At 36.1% G+C, this 15899-nt stretch overlaps 4 protein-coding genes across 8 annotated transcripts in view; 1 reads left to right on the top strand and 3 right to left on the bottom strand.

Annotated features, from left to right (window-relative positions):
- The window catches only part of LOC133845026 (methylenetetrahydrofolate reductase (NADPH)-like), a 144609-nt gene extending 131019 nt beyond the window's left edge, over positions 1-13590 (bottom strand). For 2 of the 4 annotated variants that reach the window (XM_062279362.1, XM_062279361.1), the window contains exons 1-3: positions 12590-13310; positions 12427-12524; positions 11112-11528 (exon numbers count right to left, since the gene is read on the bottom strand). In XM_062279362.1, coding sequence (XP_062135346.1) covers positions 11142-11528; positions 12427-12524; positions 12590-13238 — 1134 coding nt within the window. In that variant the 5' untranslated portion in view covers positions 13239-13310 and the 3' untranslated portion in view covers positions 11112-11141. Of the gene's footprint in view, positions 1-10984; positions 11529-12426; positions 12525-12589; positions 13311-13332 lie in introns of those variants that run through there. The other 2 variants (XM_062279360.1, XM_062279359.1) reach the window with 2 other exon arrangements.
- Positions 1-15899, top strand: part of LOC133845025 (ryncolin-1-like) — a 128554-nt gene that overhangs the window by 29537 nt on the left and 83118 nt on the right. The gene's annotated exons all lie outside the window — the stretch shown is intronic.
- On the bottom strand, positions 9260-10803 carry LOC133845029 (protein arginine N-methyltransferase 1-like). Its single transcript, XM_062279365.1, has 2 exons — positions 10311-10803; positions 9260-10253 (listed from the first exon to the last, which is right to left on the bottom strand). The coding sequence occupies exons 1-2, from the start codon at positions 10709-10711 to the stop codon at positions 9614-9616; spliced, it is 1041 nt and encodes a 346-aa protein (XP_062135349.1). The 5' UTR covers positions 10712-10803; the 3' UTR covers positions 9260-9613.
- On the bottom strand, positions 13868-15459 carry LOC133845028 (methylenetetrahydrofolate reductase (NADPH)-like). Of its 2 annotated transcripts, XM_062279364.1 has the most exons (4): positions 15354-15459; positions 14668-15099; positions 14511-14611; positions 13868-14293 (listed from the first exon to the last, which is right to left on the bottom strand). In XM_062279364.1, the coding sequence occupies exons 1-4, from the start codon at positions 15442-15444 to the stop codon at positions 13892-13894; spliced, it is 1026 nt and encodes a 341-aa protein (XP_062135348.1). In that variant the 5' UTR covers positions 15445-15459; the 3' UTR covers positions 13868-13891. The 2 variants fall into 2 exon arrangements, with proteins under 2 accessions (XP_062135348.1, XP_062135347.1); XM_062279363.1 differs by lacking the exon at positions 15354-15459 and having other exon boundaries at positions 14668-15346.

Below are 15899 nucleotides of genomic sequence, written 5' to 3'. Positions count from 1 at the left end.
TATTCAAAGTTGACAAAGATTCTGTTAGACGATAATATGCAGTTTTCATTTTGTTTGTTCAAATTGTTTTACTAATGACAAACCAGCAACAATTGATGCTAAAAGCCAGCTATAAACTCAACTTAACACTTAACACTCCTATTTGATTAGTTGAAACAATTAAATTGAAATGTTTAGAACGGAAATCATACAAAAAGAATTCTGGCATAAATATAATTAAAATGTGGAGACTCATGAAAGTAAAATCGTAAAGCTGGAATACAATTTAAGAAAATAAAGATTTCAATTTGTTATTGTGCAATTAAAGCTAAACAAGTAAAATGCAACGTGTTTTTAATGTTTAAGGTCATGTTAAAGGATTTTTGCTAAGGCGATTTACTGTGGGAATGAAATGGAACCCAAGCTGTTATCTATTTTACAAATAAAAAATAATAAGTTTAATAAAATAAATTAGTTATTCGCAATTTGCTAATGACGCCCTATTAAGGCAAACTAAACTCTTCTAAAATTTCCCCTAAAGCTTAATAACAATAGCAAAGGGAAACTCCTCGAAAATGTTCTAAAATTGCAATGTTTATGGACTAAACTAAATGAATGTGGCACACAGCTTTGTTTACCTTAAAAGTATATACATATATATATATTGTATAACAAACTTTTCTAATAGATACAAAAGCAAACTCATAAATGTACAAAACTGAAGTAAACCGAACTTTTTTCCATTGTTGCTTTGTTCAATGTTTATGGAGCTAACAGATTTGCTTTCACTTGTTCGGGGTCGATCCATAGAATAGTATACTATACTATATAGTAGTAGAATAAGTATGAGAGTATAACTTTAATTTATTCAGTATGTGTTTAATTTATGTGCTTCTCTATTTGTATACGTATTCGTTCGTGTTTCAGTTTCTTTTGTTGTGCTGTTGTTTTGCTATTGCTATTATTGTTGCTTTTTGTTAGCCATAACTATTGCATTTTATACAGCAATTAGCGTAGGTAGCGAGCTCTGTGAGCATTTTGATCGTAGTTAAGATTGTATCCAGGTATTAGCTGTAATGTTAATACCAGCTGCTAGTATATCGTGACATGGCCAATGCGGAAAATAATATCTCTAGCTAATTATTTCACTTTTTTTTGTTTTTGTTGTTTGTATGATTATTATTGTTGTTATTTTTTTTCATTTGTGTGTTTGTTCTTCGCTTTTGGCATTCATTTTCGTTTAACAACTGATCAACTGTAATTCGCGAGAAATTTATAATTTTACAGTATCTGAATCAAAGTTCGCTGGCTTTCAGGGAAATTTCAATTAACGATGATGCATAGTGATGATTAAAATCTGAACCGGTTCACAATTGGTTCAGCTCTAAATCGTAGCCAGCTGCAAATTATTAATTATGTAAAACTGGAACTTAATTTGTACTTGTTATTATAAATAATAAAATTGGCAAATTTAGAACTTTGCGAACCGGTTCAAAAGTGGTTCAAGCTCACAGGCAATCGGTAAGCTAGAACACGGAAATTTTTTTTGAGATGTTAAAAGTGTATCACGACGAAGTTTAAGAATATTATGTATGCAGATTTATTTAAAGCTGGAACTTTATTTACATTTGTTATTATAAAAAATAAAACTAGCAATTGTGATTTATTCTGTATTTAGGTACGAACTTTGCGAACCAGTTCAAAAGTGGTTCAACCACATAGCTCAGGCAATTGTTAAGCTAGAACACGGAAATTTGTTCGAAATGTAAAAAGTGTATCACGACCAAGTGAAAGAATATTATTAATATATGCAGATTTTTGTAATACAGTGCTGATTAAAATCTGAACCAGTTCACAATTGGTTCAGACTTATATCGTTGCCAGCTGTTAATTGATTGGTAAAATATATAAGACTGAATCTTAATATATACTTTTTAATATAAATATAAATCTAGCAATGTTGATATATGCTGTAAATAGGAACGAACTCTGCGAACCGGTTCAGAAAGTGGTACAAAAACGTAGCTAAGGCAATTGTTAGGCTAGAACACGGAAATTTGTTCGAGATGTAAAAAGTGTATCACGACCAAGTGAAAGAATAATATTTATGTATGCAAATTTATGTAAGGCAATAAGCCAGTTTGCTGATTTCTGTGCAGTTCTTTTTATATCTGTGTGTGTGTGTGTATGTGTGTGTCGATTCTAGTTTCTGCGAACAACAACAAGAACAACAACAACTCTTGGCTTCCATTCAAATGCAAGTCAAATTGATGAACGAGCTGCAATCGCTGGCATCGGGCGCATAGAATCAATTGGGATACCAAACATGAACCATAACAGGCAGAGACAGAGATAGACATACGGTGGGGAAGGAGATAGAGAGATGGAGAGTGACATACGGCAATAGAAATAAAAGCCATGAACTGATGCAATTCGAAATGAAAGTTGCCAAATCGAGTGCAAAACTTGCGTCAAATCGGAAAATTAGAAAATGTGTGAAAAGCCAATGAACGACAGCAGGAAAATTGCATCTGAAAGATGGAAGCAACAGCAACAGTAGCAAGAAAAAAAACTGCAGAAAAGAAGAGCAACAAAATCGAACAAGAAAATGGGATAATTTTTGCGCTTTTCATTTCAATTTGAGTGCAACAATATTTCAAATGCTCATTTGCATACCCTGCAAAGTGTTTTTGAATATGGGGTAGTATATTTTTAAGGATAACGAAATTTTGTATAATTGAGTAGCTGACAAAAAATTGAAAAAAATGTATAGACTAAGGAAATTAAAGAAAATGCTTAAATTAAATATAAAAGAAAAAAACTTATTCCTAGATACTCAATTTTCTTTATTGTATTATTATCTAATCTTTTATGAAATAAAAACAATATATAATAGTCAAATATTAAAATAAACATAAGGAATAAAGAATAATATGAATAAAAATTAGTATATAATATTCAAAATTTAAAATAAACATAATGAATAAAGAATAATATGAAAAATATAATATTTAATATTTAAAAATTAAAATAAACATAAAGAAAATTATACCGTTTCTAGAATATCTATAAGAGTTCAAATACTTCCAATTATTAATACAACTTATATAGTATATCTATTTTTCTACTCTAACTTTATTTGGATAATAGCAAAAGAAATTTTGTACAAGAACATCTTTTAAAATAGAAAAAGAAAAACTCAGGATAATATGACACTTTCTAGTAAAATACTTTAATTTAAAGAAAAAAATAACTTAAGGAACAGAACTTAACAAAAAAAAAGGAAAATATAGGATATCTAACGTTGTCAATTAACAACATTCTTCATAAATAAAAGTAATTAATACTATAAAGTTTATATTCATTCAAGTTTAAAATTCATTCTAATACTGTGTGTTTTTACAGGGTATCTGCGAGTCGAGCAGTCATGCAGAGAAAACGCTGACACTGCCAATTCTCGTGGCATCTTTCACTTGGCTTAGCTGCGAGTACGTGCGGTTGACAGGCCACAGTCCGAATTGTATCTGTATCTGCATTCGCGAATGAATCGTGTATCTTGTATCTGCATCTGCATCTGCATCTATAGCCGTAACTGTATTTGTATCTGTAGCTGTAGCTGTGCATCTGCATTGGTAGCTGACAAGTACGAGGGCCCCAAGCCAAAAGATCAAAAGATATCGCTGCAGTCTGGCGGTCGGCCCAAAACGTACTGAGCAAAACAATTTTTCGCCTTCTTTTTGGTTTTTTTCGGTGTTGGTGTTGTTGTTGTTTTTGTTGTTGCTCAATTTCAACTTTTCTTTGCTTTTCTTTTGCTGTTGTCGTTGTCATGTTGTTGCCTCACTCGACGCTGTTTCGTTGACGTTTGTTTATAATTTGCGTTCTGCTTGCCTTCCATTTTTTTTTTGTTTTTCCTTCCATCTCGATTCATTTATTTTTTTTTTTTCTTTGCTCCCCCCTCTCCTTTAGCTGAAAATAATCATTTTAGTTTTGATCGCATTCGACTCGCCCATAAATTATCCAAACACACTGCCCATAAATATCTATTCTCATCAGTTCTTAACGGAGTGTGTTATCCATGTGTGTGTATGTATGCGTTGCGGAGCAGGTTGAGTGTCGAAACTTAAGGGAACATTATATTTTAAACGAGCATTATCATCCAGCTATGTAGGTGTGACCAAATCGTGGGCTTTAACATTAAAGAACACATCGTAACCTTTCAGAATTATCGCCAGCGGAAGTGCATTAACTTATTGTTATATCGATGACAACAGACATTATAGTTTATAGTGGAAAAACATAGAAATAATAACTAACAAATTATTTACATTCATATAGTTATTTAAGTAATTCACATTTAATACAAAATTTGATAGATTTTTAGATGATTCTTGGTACCTTTTTAAAGACTTTGACGGAAATAATACTTTAACGAAGTCATCGGAAGTATTGAATAAAGAAGGGAGTCAAGAAGGGAGGTTAAAATGATTACCTTGGAGAAATTGAACTAGATACATACACTATAGGCTCTTATATCTATAAATCTCGAAGAAGTTGCAGAAATGTACAAGATTAATATAATATATTGTTGCCTTCGAATGTACAAAAATAACATAATTTATTACAACACTATTCAATATTACCGATTTAAGAAGAATATACATTTTTTCTCTACTTCATGATTTTATTTTTTACTTTCAATAAGAAATAATTTCAATATAATACCATATTAATCAATTTGTATAAATATAAAGTCGTTTTTATAATTATTCATCTATTTACAAGTTGAATTAACAAATAATACAGGGAAGAATAACAATACAAATTTCTTTAAAACAATACAAATTTGTTAAACTTTTGTGATCTTAATTAGAAATGTTAATCTAGAAATCTGTTAAATACATCTGCATTAGTCTCAAAATAGATTTCACAGCAATTATTAAGTAAAAACTGTTGTTGTGCCAATTCCTTTTTGATTCACTGTGTTTACGGTGTAAATTTTACAGCAAATGCGACACAATCGACGCGATTGCCAAATTTGAGCGATGGCCAAATAGAAATGACCCACGGTACAAACATAGCACACACACACACGCAAACACACACACACACATAAACACATTTATATACATTTATATGCAACACACTTGAGGTAATATTATGATTTGTACATCTATTTAAAGTGCCTGCAATTGATTATTTTCCATTTTATTAGTTTTGTTTTCGCTTCTTTTTATTTTTTTTTGTTGCATTAATTTTCACGTCAATTTCGCATGATTTTTGCACATTGCATGCGCTCAATACGTGTTGCTGCGTCTCGCTCGCACACTCGCTCGTACTCGATATTTATTTGCTGATTGCATGTGTGCGTGTGTGTGTGTGTGTGTATTGGTTAATTTAATACGCACACACGAACGCGCGCCGTATGCAAATTGCTGTGAGGCAGGTCGCAAAATAGCGCAACGACTTTTTTCCTAGCGCTGTTCAAGAGCATGGCTATAGCTGGAAACGGCTAAATAGGTAGCTAAAAATCGCTATAGCTAAAGCTAGCTAGTACAATCGTGTGCTATCGGTCGTTGAGCTGAACACACACATTCATACATACATACATATATGCATAATAAAGACAAACTATAAAAATCAATGTGTTGCTGCAGCTACGACAACGTGCCACATGCTGTCCCTATGTATATCGTTTTTATGTGCAACGTTGCCCCTTCCTCTTTCTCTTCCCCAACCCCACTCTGCGCCTGTTGCACTTATTTATTGTTTGTCGTAAACAAATGGGCTTTTTATATTTTGTTGTTTTTCTTCAAGTTGTTTCGTTCCCCATTGTGGTTGTTGTTGTTGTTGCTGCTGCTGTTTAGTTGCCCTGCTTGCATACACTGTGTGTATTACACACACGCACACATTAATTTATTATATACAAATGTAAATGTGCCTCAACCCGTTTGCTGTTTGTCACGCTTGCCCTCTCTTTCTCTCTCTCACTCGGTCTCTCACCAGCTGACTCTCGAGAGCATGCCGCTCAGCTGCGATCGCCCCAAAAAAAAAACACTCAACTCTCTTAGGCTTGCTCAAACTTCTTGTTTTTCAACTCAATCGCTCTTTATCCAGTTTTGACACTCTTAAGCCAACAACGAAAAGCACTCAAAGCCAATGGCTCTTCGCTGCTTGCTCTTTAACTCGTTCAAGAGCGTCGCTGTATGATCGCTCTCTGACTCGCTCTACACACTCAACGCACATATGCTGCCGCTGCCGCTGTCTCAGCTGATTTCGCTGCCCCAAACCTCTGCTGCTGCAGCTGGACCAGGCGTCGAGAGATCGTCGGTCGACCCAACGAAACGTGAACGTGACTTGGCTCGGCTGCTTCGCCTCTATTTCATTTTCATTATACTTTTTGTTGTTCCTCGTTTGTGTTTTGTGTGCCATAAATACACAACTTTTTTTTGTTGTCGTTGTTGTTTTTTTCGCTCCTTTGTTCGGCTGATCGTTTGCCAGCCTCTCTGGCTGCCTACCCGGCCTCCTCCTCCACCCCCGCCCCCGACCAACCATCTACAGTGCAGTGCAAACTTTGTTGTCTTTGTCTTCGCTGTGGTTTTGTGCTGTTGGCTCTTCGCATGGGGCCTCTGCTTGTACGCTGCTGCTGCGCTGCTTCTGTTGTTGTTGTGTAGATGCACAGATACGGATACAATTCATAGGCCTGTCTTGTTTTAGTGTGTGCGTGCGTCTGTATGTACTTACATACATAAGTGTGTGTAGTATGTTCGTGTGCTTTGCTCTTTTGCTTTTATTTATCGTTGGTTTCCTCATTTTACGCTGATTTGTTTTGAAATGAAATTAAACGACGCATGGCAATTCAAAGCAACAGCAACAACAAAACGAGTTAAATCAAGAAAGAAATGAAGACAAAGAAGACAAACTTGACTACTGTAATCCATTATTGCTCCTAGATGAGTCAACTTTCTTATCGCTAGAGCAAACAAAAAAAAAGAGTAGATAGATAGCTAGATAGATAGAGACAAATATGGGCAACGAGCCCCCCTTTCGAGGCAAGTAAACAAAAACTGTGCCAACAACTGGTTGGTCAATTTGCATTTGTTTGCAAATTAATTTATGCGCCATTCTGATTAAGAGGCATTGTCTAATCACCTCGCAAATTATTGAGGTGTCTATATTATAAAGTGGTAAAAAAAATAAAGACACACAACAAAACAATTCACAGTAGCTAATATTAGTGCATTAAATATGTTAATTGCAGCGGCCAAAAATACTTTTCAAAAAAGTGCAAATAAGAAAATGCGACAATCTGACAGCACTGTCATCATGACTGGCAGACAAAAGCTCAAAGGCACAGCCAAAATGTCCAATCGGATTACGAAGTTTATTGAATAGGACTTTTATTATAAATTATTTCTGAAAATAATACATTTTTGATTACTAACATTATTGCTACAGTTTCTTGTTAACTAACTTCGTTTAAAATATAAATATGTATGAAAATATACATTGAGAAACAGTCTGGCAACGCGGCGCTCCAGTGTGACACTATTGTAATAAGACCAAATAAACTAAAAGCAATTAAATGTGAAATGTTGATAGTGCAGCCATTAGTTGTTGGTAGCAGCAACGAGGACATGGCACAGCGTGTCGTATGCGTAATATGCGCTCATTGTCCTTTCCTAACGGCGTCATTTGTTTGGCTTAATTGTCGATAAATAATTGTTGAAAGTGCGCACTACAACACTGTTTTCTGTTATCGTTGTTGTTGCTGTTTTTGGTGTCGCAAAAGAAAACACAAAAATTCGCACATCATTTTTCAAGCTCAACGGCGACGATAACAACAGCTGCAAAAATAACGAGTAGGATTTGAAGCGTGATGCTGGCAAACCTTTTAAATCTGTGTTTGTGTGTATGTGACTGTGTGTGTGTGCGAGTGAGTGAGACAACCCTTAAGACAGTCCTGTGGGATGGGGAGGGGGAGCAGCTAGCGTTTATCCTTTCTCCATGGCTGATCAACCGCAAGTTACAAATGTCAAATGTTGTTTTTGTCAAAAAGGCTTTCAATGCGACGCATTGGCAACCCTTACCGACTTCCCTCTCTCCTCACTCTCTCCTCTTTACGACGTCCCGCATGGTTCTCAAAAGGTGCCATGACGCAACAATTCTATATTCTATTATTCACGCAAAAATTTCTACGCATTACGCATTTGAAGCGCTCCTGACATTGACTGACATTGATGACGATGATGACGCATAAAGTGGCCAGCCTCCGCTTTACTCTCCTCCCCTCTCCAGCTCCCCTTTCCCGTTATAAATCGAAGACTTTCAACGCACTTCGACTTCACTTCGCTCAACGGGTTTGATTTTTTCGCATATGCTAAAGGTATCATTGGGACACTTGGCAACTCTGACAGCTGACTCGCTAATGCATCTTTGACTTCTAGCCCAAACCTTTTTTTTAGTAGTCGGAAGTGGGCGTGCCTAAATTCCGAAACAAATGTTATTTGTATTTATCCCAACGGAGTTTCCTCAACAAATTTCAAATCTTTTCCAGTCGCTGATTTCAAGACCTTCATTCAGAGCGGACAACCGGGAATGACAATTCTTTAAAGATAATAATTACTTTCACATTATCTGCTTCTTCTCTTCTACCTTCGTTCATACCATTTATTAGGTAATCTTACATAAGAAACACATTAATATCATATGAGAACTGTATAGAATTGTATTAAAAATTAAAATTTGAATTATTATTTTTTTTTTTTGGTAATTTAAGCTTAACAAACTTCATATCCAATTTAATATTTTATTTAAACCTGTTTTTGTAATTTTCAATATTGTTATATTCAGACAAAATAAATCATATAAAAGATGTCTGAATGTATAATTCTATAATAAACTTCTTAGGTGATATTTTTAGAGGTATTCAGTACATTAATATCTAAATATAATATATATATTCATTTCCTGATGGGTAACTTTATAATTTATAAAATTAGATATCATATTTAGTTCATTCAACACATAATTCTTATTTTTTTCATGGTTAAATAAACCTTAAATAATAGCATACGCTATATGTTAGACAAAACATATATCCGTATTTATAAATCAATTTCCATTTTTGTAAGCGTTATTTATAGAATATTCTTTTTTTTCCAATTTTCAATATTGTAATATTCAGACAAAATAAATCATATAGAAGATGTCTGAATCTAAATTTCTATAATAAACTTCTTAGGTGATATTTTTAGAGGTATTCAGTATAATAATATCTAAATATAATATATTAATTTCCGAATGTGTAAATTCATAATTGATAAAATTAACATTTATCCGTATTTATAAATCAATTTCCACTTTTGTAAGCGTTATTTATGAAGCTAAGTAGAATATTCTCAAACAGGAAGTTGTAGATCTCATATAGAACGTTAATAAATTTGTTATACACTCAAATAAAAGCTTTTTCCTTGGCTAAATTAGAATAGTTAATAAACTGATGGCTACAATCGATCTCTCTTGCCTTAACAAATTAGATATTTAGTCTTGATTCGTAAGCTAATAGGGGTAAATTATAATAGTAAACAATTCCCAATTGGATTTTCAATATTCGTCTGATATTCACATCTCTTTATTAGATAGGATCTGGCTCGCCCTGCATTCGATAGATTTGTGTGTGCGTCTTCACGTTGACCAGCTCGTTGTGGCAGCTCCAGCTGATGTCAAAGTCCAGGTGGCGAGCACAGCGTCGCACCTCAAACTGACCGCAGATCACATCACCCGGACAGAGGGGCAAATGGTCGTCGATGGGGAAGAGTGTTTGCTTCCATTGTGTGACTGCTGCACTGGGCGAAGTGCTGACGATGGTTGAGTCGGGAAAGCGATAGTCAAAGTAAAGCAGGAAATGTTTGGCCAACGCTTGACGTAGAGTGCGAAGCTTGAACGGAACTTTGAAGCTTAACTCATCTGGTTGCAACGTGAGCAGATCGAAGCGTTGCAAAAGTTGCCGCTGGCACGGCACATGATTGGCATCCACAACTCTGACCACAGGTGTGTGTAGGGCGATGTGCCAGGCAAGCGAGAGATTCAACGATCCAGCGAAACGTGCCCAATACTGGCGAGGCGAAATGATCAGATCCAGGGGATGACGTGGTTGCTCCACAGCTGTCATATATAGATTTGCGATGTCTGGAAAGATGCAACCGTTGGGCTTCAGCCACTTGTCACGGGCATAGAGCACATCCTCCAGCGTAGAGCTGTACATCAAGCAGGCACTGTAAGACCAGAAGCTGTAGATTAATTGTAGTTAGTGGATAATGCCACTTGCTTACCCCATCCACTTGGAGACAATCACATCGATCGGCGGTAGTTGCAGTTGCTGCAACGGACCGTGCAACACATCGATCACTTGATCTAGGCGATTTTGTTGCACCAATTGACGCGCCACTTGACACACATCACTTGACTCCACGGCATAGACACGTGCCGCACCCTGATGTGCCACCCACATCGAGATTAGTGCACTGCCACAGCCCAACTCCAGCACGGTGGCGCCACGAAAGAGCTCCGAGTTTGCCTCAATGGCCGCCTTGAAGCCAAGCATTGTTGCCTCGTCGCGCAAAACTCCTTCGTGGCGTTGCAGAAAACGCGAATAGACTTCAGGGGAAATCTCATCGAGCTCTGTTTGCTGCACGCGTTGTCCTTCAGCAGTTTCTGCGGTCATCGACGCCATTATATGAACGAGGCATGCAACACAATTTCAAATTAATGAGACCAATGGCAATTTGCATTATTTTGGCGACAAGTTTGCAAAACAGCTGTTTGCAGTTATCGATCGGAATGCTATCGATTAATTTTAGCAGGTTGGTATATTTTTATGCAAAAGTAGTATATTTTAAAGGTAATTTTGTCATTAACATAATTTTTCGAATTAAAAATAAATTTTAAAATTAATAGTTTTTTTAATAAATACATTTCATAATTTATTTATACCTCTCTTCCTGTGTTATATCATTTTTAACAATTCTAAATAATTTTCATACCTTATCTTAAAAGCTCTAAGTGCGACAGTGTGTACACACTAGAAATTGAATAATACTGAATTTATACTTCTTATTTTATGAATTACCAACAATTTGGAAAAACTATACTAATGTCCCGATTTAACAACTCATTATACCAAGTTTTCTCAGTTCAGCGATTATATCAAGTACCGGTCGAAAACGATTCAGTGTGTAGAAATGAACGCCATAAACACCCAAATCGGCAGCCAAAGTCTGTTGAATATTTCGCACCGATAACTGAATAAAATAATTCATAACCGCTGCATCGTCGTCCTTAATCGGTTCCACCTCGGCTAATTGCTCTGGGGTAAGAAATACTTTGGAGAAACCTGCCATGCGTTCATATCGGGCAAAAGATTCTGGTATGAGAATGCCCAGCATAATGGGATGGGTAATTCCAGCATTGCGAGCATCTTGTAGGAATTCCACGATTGTGTCTCCCGAGTAGCACAGTTGGGTGACAATGAAATCGGCGCCTGAATCCATCTGCCAGAAAATATGAAGGAAATTTAAGTTTAATAAATAAGATAAGTTTTCGTTTTATAGACTTTCAATATTTCAAAATTAAGTGAATATTACAAATCTTAAAAAACCAAAAAAAACATAATAATCACATTGCACATTTTGTATAATAAATAAATAACCGAATTTTCTAAAATTCAGTATTAAAATTACAAACGGTATTTATATGTAACAAGTAAGAAAGCTACAGTCGAGTGTGCTCGACTGTGAGATACCCGCTACCCATTTTAGATAAAAGCAATATATTTTGCGGTATTATTCTCGAAATATACCAAATATACTGCAAAAATACTAAAATTATACCAACTGGTATATGTGGTATATCGGTGTAGTACCGCATTCAAGATATACCTTAGACGGCACAATATACCAGATTGTCAGCCAAAGCAACTAAGACCCCTAGTAAGTAGGCGTTTTTGCCCATACAAAAGTATTTCTTTAATAACTTCCAAAATTTTTATCTGATTGCAACCAAATTCTCAGGAATCATTACTATAGCAATTATTGAATATACCAAAATTAAAATTACGCTTGTTATTCGATTTTTTTGATTTGCGGGGGCGGAAGTGGGCGTGGCAAAAATTTGAAACAAACTTGATCTGCGTGCAAACATAACAAATGCTGTCGAAAAAAAATTATAGCTCTCTCTCTTATAGTCTCTGAGACATACGGACAGACGGACATGGCTAGATCGTCTCGGCTGTTGACGCTGATCAAGAATATATATACTTTATAGGGTCGGAGATGCCTCCTTCTACCTGTTACATACATTTCCTGTCTACCCTATGGGTAGCGGGTATAAAAATATACCGTAAGTATCGTTGTGCAAATAGAGTATATGTAAAGAAACTGGTTAACTTGCCTTTAACTTCATGTATTCCATGTCCAATTCCTTGTCTCGTGGTCCTACTTGCAAATTCGTATATCCTTCCGGATAGCCCGCGACAGCAATCGCCATATCTGAAAATATAAAAAGACATTCTAGTCGTGCAATTGATTTGGCGGAAAATGCTAAGAAAACTCACCGCTACGAACACATCGCAAGTACTTTACCGCCTCATAGCAATAGTTATATTCCTGCCCCTCCTCGACGTGATCACCGCGAATCATGAGAACATTGTTGAGATTCAAGTCGAGGAAATCGTTAAGATGCTGTTGGGTTAGTTTATATACCGTCATGTGAGGCATGGCGGGAATGAATGGCGTCAAGCAGGGCATCATCTGAATGTTGGGAATTCGTGCCATGGTCGCCTCTTCAATGGCATCCGAAAATCGTTTCGTCCACACAACGCTAATGAATTCGGGCATTTGGGGCAGAAACATGTGAAAATCGAGGCAAGCAGTCTCGTCACCGTCGAGAGGTTTCGTTTCAATGCCATAGAAGAATTCCTTGCGCTCGGTCTTCTCCCTCACAATATCGGCGATATTTACATCCTTGAGGTCGAGTTCCTTCTGGGCATCTGTAAATGTAAAGCACGGCTTGAACGGTGACCAGGGCAGCTTTGCTTCTCCGTCCATCGTTGAGTCGCCTCCGCTTTTGGTGGTGCGTTTGGGTTCAAGCCACTCGTACTTGAAACGCAACTGATACTGCAAATTATACTGACTACGGCTCAACGTTTTTATACATCTGAGCAACGTTGTCGCGGGTCGGATTCGGTTGAGATTAAAACACATTGTGATTTTATGTTCGTATCACCTGAACGTTGATTGTAAATTGTGAAATATGATTTATTTACAAACATAAACTTTATCTAGAATATATATTTACAAATGTGAACTCTGTTTTATTTTCAGACTCATGACAAATGTCCCGCTTCAAATGCCACCAGAGTATTTGCCTTCTGATCATCCCGTTCCCATTCTCCTCTATTCCGACCACTTACGAGTAAAGTGTGATGCGGTATTCTTTTGAATTGAGGCGGGTTTTGTGTGCAATGTCTACACATCGATTCATTTTCGAAATATCGGACTATTTGTTAGTTATCGATTGTAAATGCAATACTTTCCCGATTTATTTATTTACATTCAACTTCCTTTAAATCAGAGTGACGACTAAGCTATGGCCTTATAGATTGGTTTCCCAGAGACACTCAATGTCAAATAAACATTTTGAATATTTGATCGATATTCATATAGCTTGTTGTCCAATTGGACTTTTCTCTTGAGACGTACTTTGAGACGCAAACGTCATCGATAACAGCTTATTAAAACAAATGGCATGGATAAATTGTCACAGTAATCAACACTATCGATCAGTGAGTCAATTCAATCTAAGCAAAAAACGCTTAATTGTACTTTGTACTTTTTATATTTTTTGTACATCATAACTAACAATCAGCTTTAGAATTTTTGGGGATTCCCTTCGAGCGGAGCTCATGCAGTACCTCGACAACCGGTTCGAAGTGATTGAGCGTAAAGAATTGAATACCATATATTCCCAAGTCAGCCTCCAAGATCTGTTGTATAATTCGCACCATTAATTGCACAAAATAATCCTTGACCTTTGTGTCATCGCTGCTCAGTTGCTCCACTTCAATTCGTGCCTCAGGCGAGAGACGGACTCCAGTAATTCGCTCGATAATCCGATAGTTGGCAAAGGAATACGGCACAATAATGCCAACCAAAATCGGAACAGCAATTCCTGCACTGTGGGCGTCCTTTATGAACTCTATGATTTTTTCGGCAGAGAAACACAATTGGGTGAAAATCAAATTGGCACCGACATCAACCTGTAATCACACAAAAATCACAAATTTCAAATCTTAATTGAACTAAAATTATTAAGATCTGTTATGTTAATTAAAATATGATTTATTTCTAAAATAGCTTAAGGTTAAATAGCTTTGTTACCTTAACATAAACTGAATAATTAAGTGGCGGTATTTATATGTAAAAATAAAAATATACTGATGTAGTATATATGTATATTTTGTCGCTTCAACTTGCCTTTAACTTCAAGTACTCCATGTCTAAAGCTTTGTTTCGCGGTCCTACTTGCAAATTCGTGTATCCTTCCGGATAACCCGCGACAGCAATTGCCAGGCTATCTTTAAAAGGATTTCACTGATTGCGCAACTTTAAAGCAAGTACAAATAATACTCACTTCCACGAACAGCACGCAGATACTTGACAGCCTCGTAGGCATAATTATACTCCTGTCCCTCCTCGACGTGATCGCCGCGAATGACGAGCACATTGTTGAGATTCAAATCAAGGAAATCATTGAGATCCTGTTGGACTAGACGATGAAGCGATATGTGGGCCATGGCGGGAATGTAAGGCGTCAATTGTGATACCGTCTGAATGTTGGGTAATTTTGCCATGGACGCACTGCGAATTGCATCCGAGAATTGTTTGGTCCACACAATGCTCATAAATTCGGGCACTTGAGGTAGAAACATTTTAAAGTCCAGACAAGTATTTAAATCCACTTTGAGGGGAATCTCGATTCCATAGAAGAATTCTTTACGCTTAGTCTTCTCCTTCACGATTTCGGCGATATTTGGATCGTTAAGGCATAGTTCCTTCTGGCCATCTGTAAATTCAAAGCACGGCTTTATTGCTGAAGCGTTCGCTTCAGAGCTGCACAATCTTTTAGCAAACATCCACTGATATTTGCAATGAGAATGATACTTATTCCTTTTTATCGTTCTCATGCTTCTGAGAATAGTTATAGGGGATAGAATTCGACTGAGGTTGAAACACATTGCTATTAAATGTTCCTAATATATTTAATCTAAATATAATTCTAATTAAATGTTACATCTAATTTTTGAATTTTTTACATACATATTAATTTGTTTACGCATGTGAACTTTGTTTTATTTTCAGTCTTGTAATCTTCGCCAACAGTTAGTCCACTTTCGACATAATCTTCCATAATTAATTTGAATTAGTGATGCGGCAATGCTTACATAGCGGCGGTTTTTGCAACTATCGCACTAATCGATATATCGATAGTAGGTGTATTGTTAACAACCTTTTCGGCTTACCATTTTTATTTTATTTTCTAATATTCAACAATCTTAAAATCAAAATGATGCCTAAACTATGGGCTATTAGTTTGCTGAGATTTTTCCAATGTGTTTCATCCAATGTTGCCAAATTGAGTATTTGAATATACTATCGATATTTGTATATTGTCCAACAGGAATGTTATCGAGAGATGCGCAAATGCAGTTGGACGTGTGAACGTCATCGATGAGGGCTATGGCATTCAATTGCACTTATATGCATTATACAACAAGATTTTATGATTTTTTTTATTTGCCTCTACTAATATTGTCTTACTACAATCAATACTTATTGATCACACCTTTAAAACGCCAATATAAA

Source organism: Drosophila sulfurigaster, chromosome 3 (genome assembly GCF_023558435.1).
Source record: "Drosophila sulfurigaster albostrigata strain 15112-1811.04 chromosome 3, ASM2355843v2, whole genome shotgun sequence".
NCBI lineage: Eukaryota > Metazoa > Arthropoda > Insecta > Diptera > Drosophilidae > Drosophila > Drosophila sulfurigaster.
Note: the sequence above shows the minus strand (reverse complement) of the source record. Positions and strands in the feature narration are given on the sequence as shown.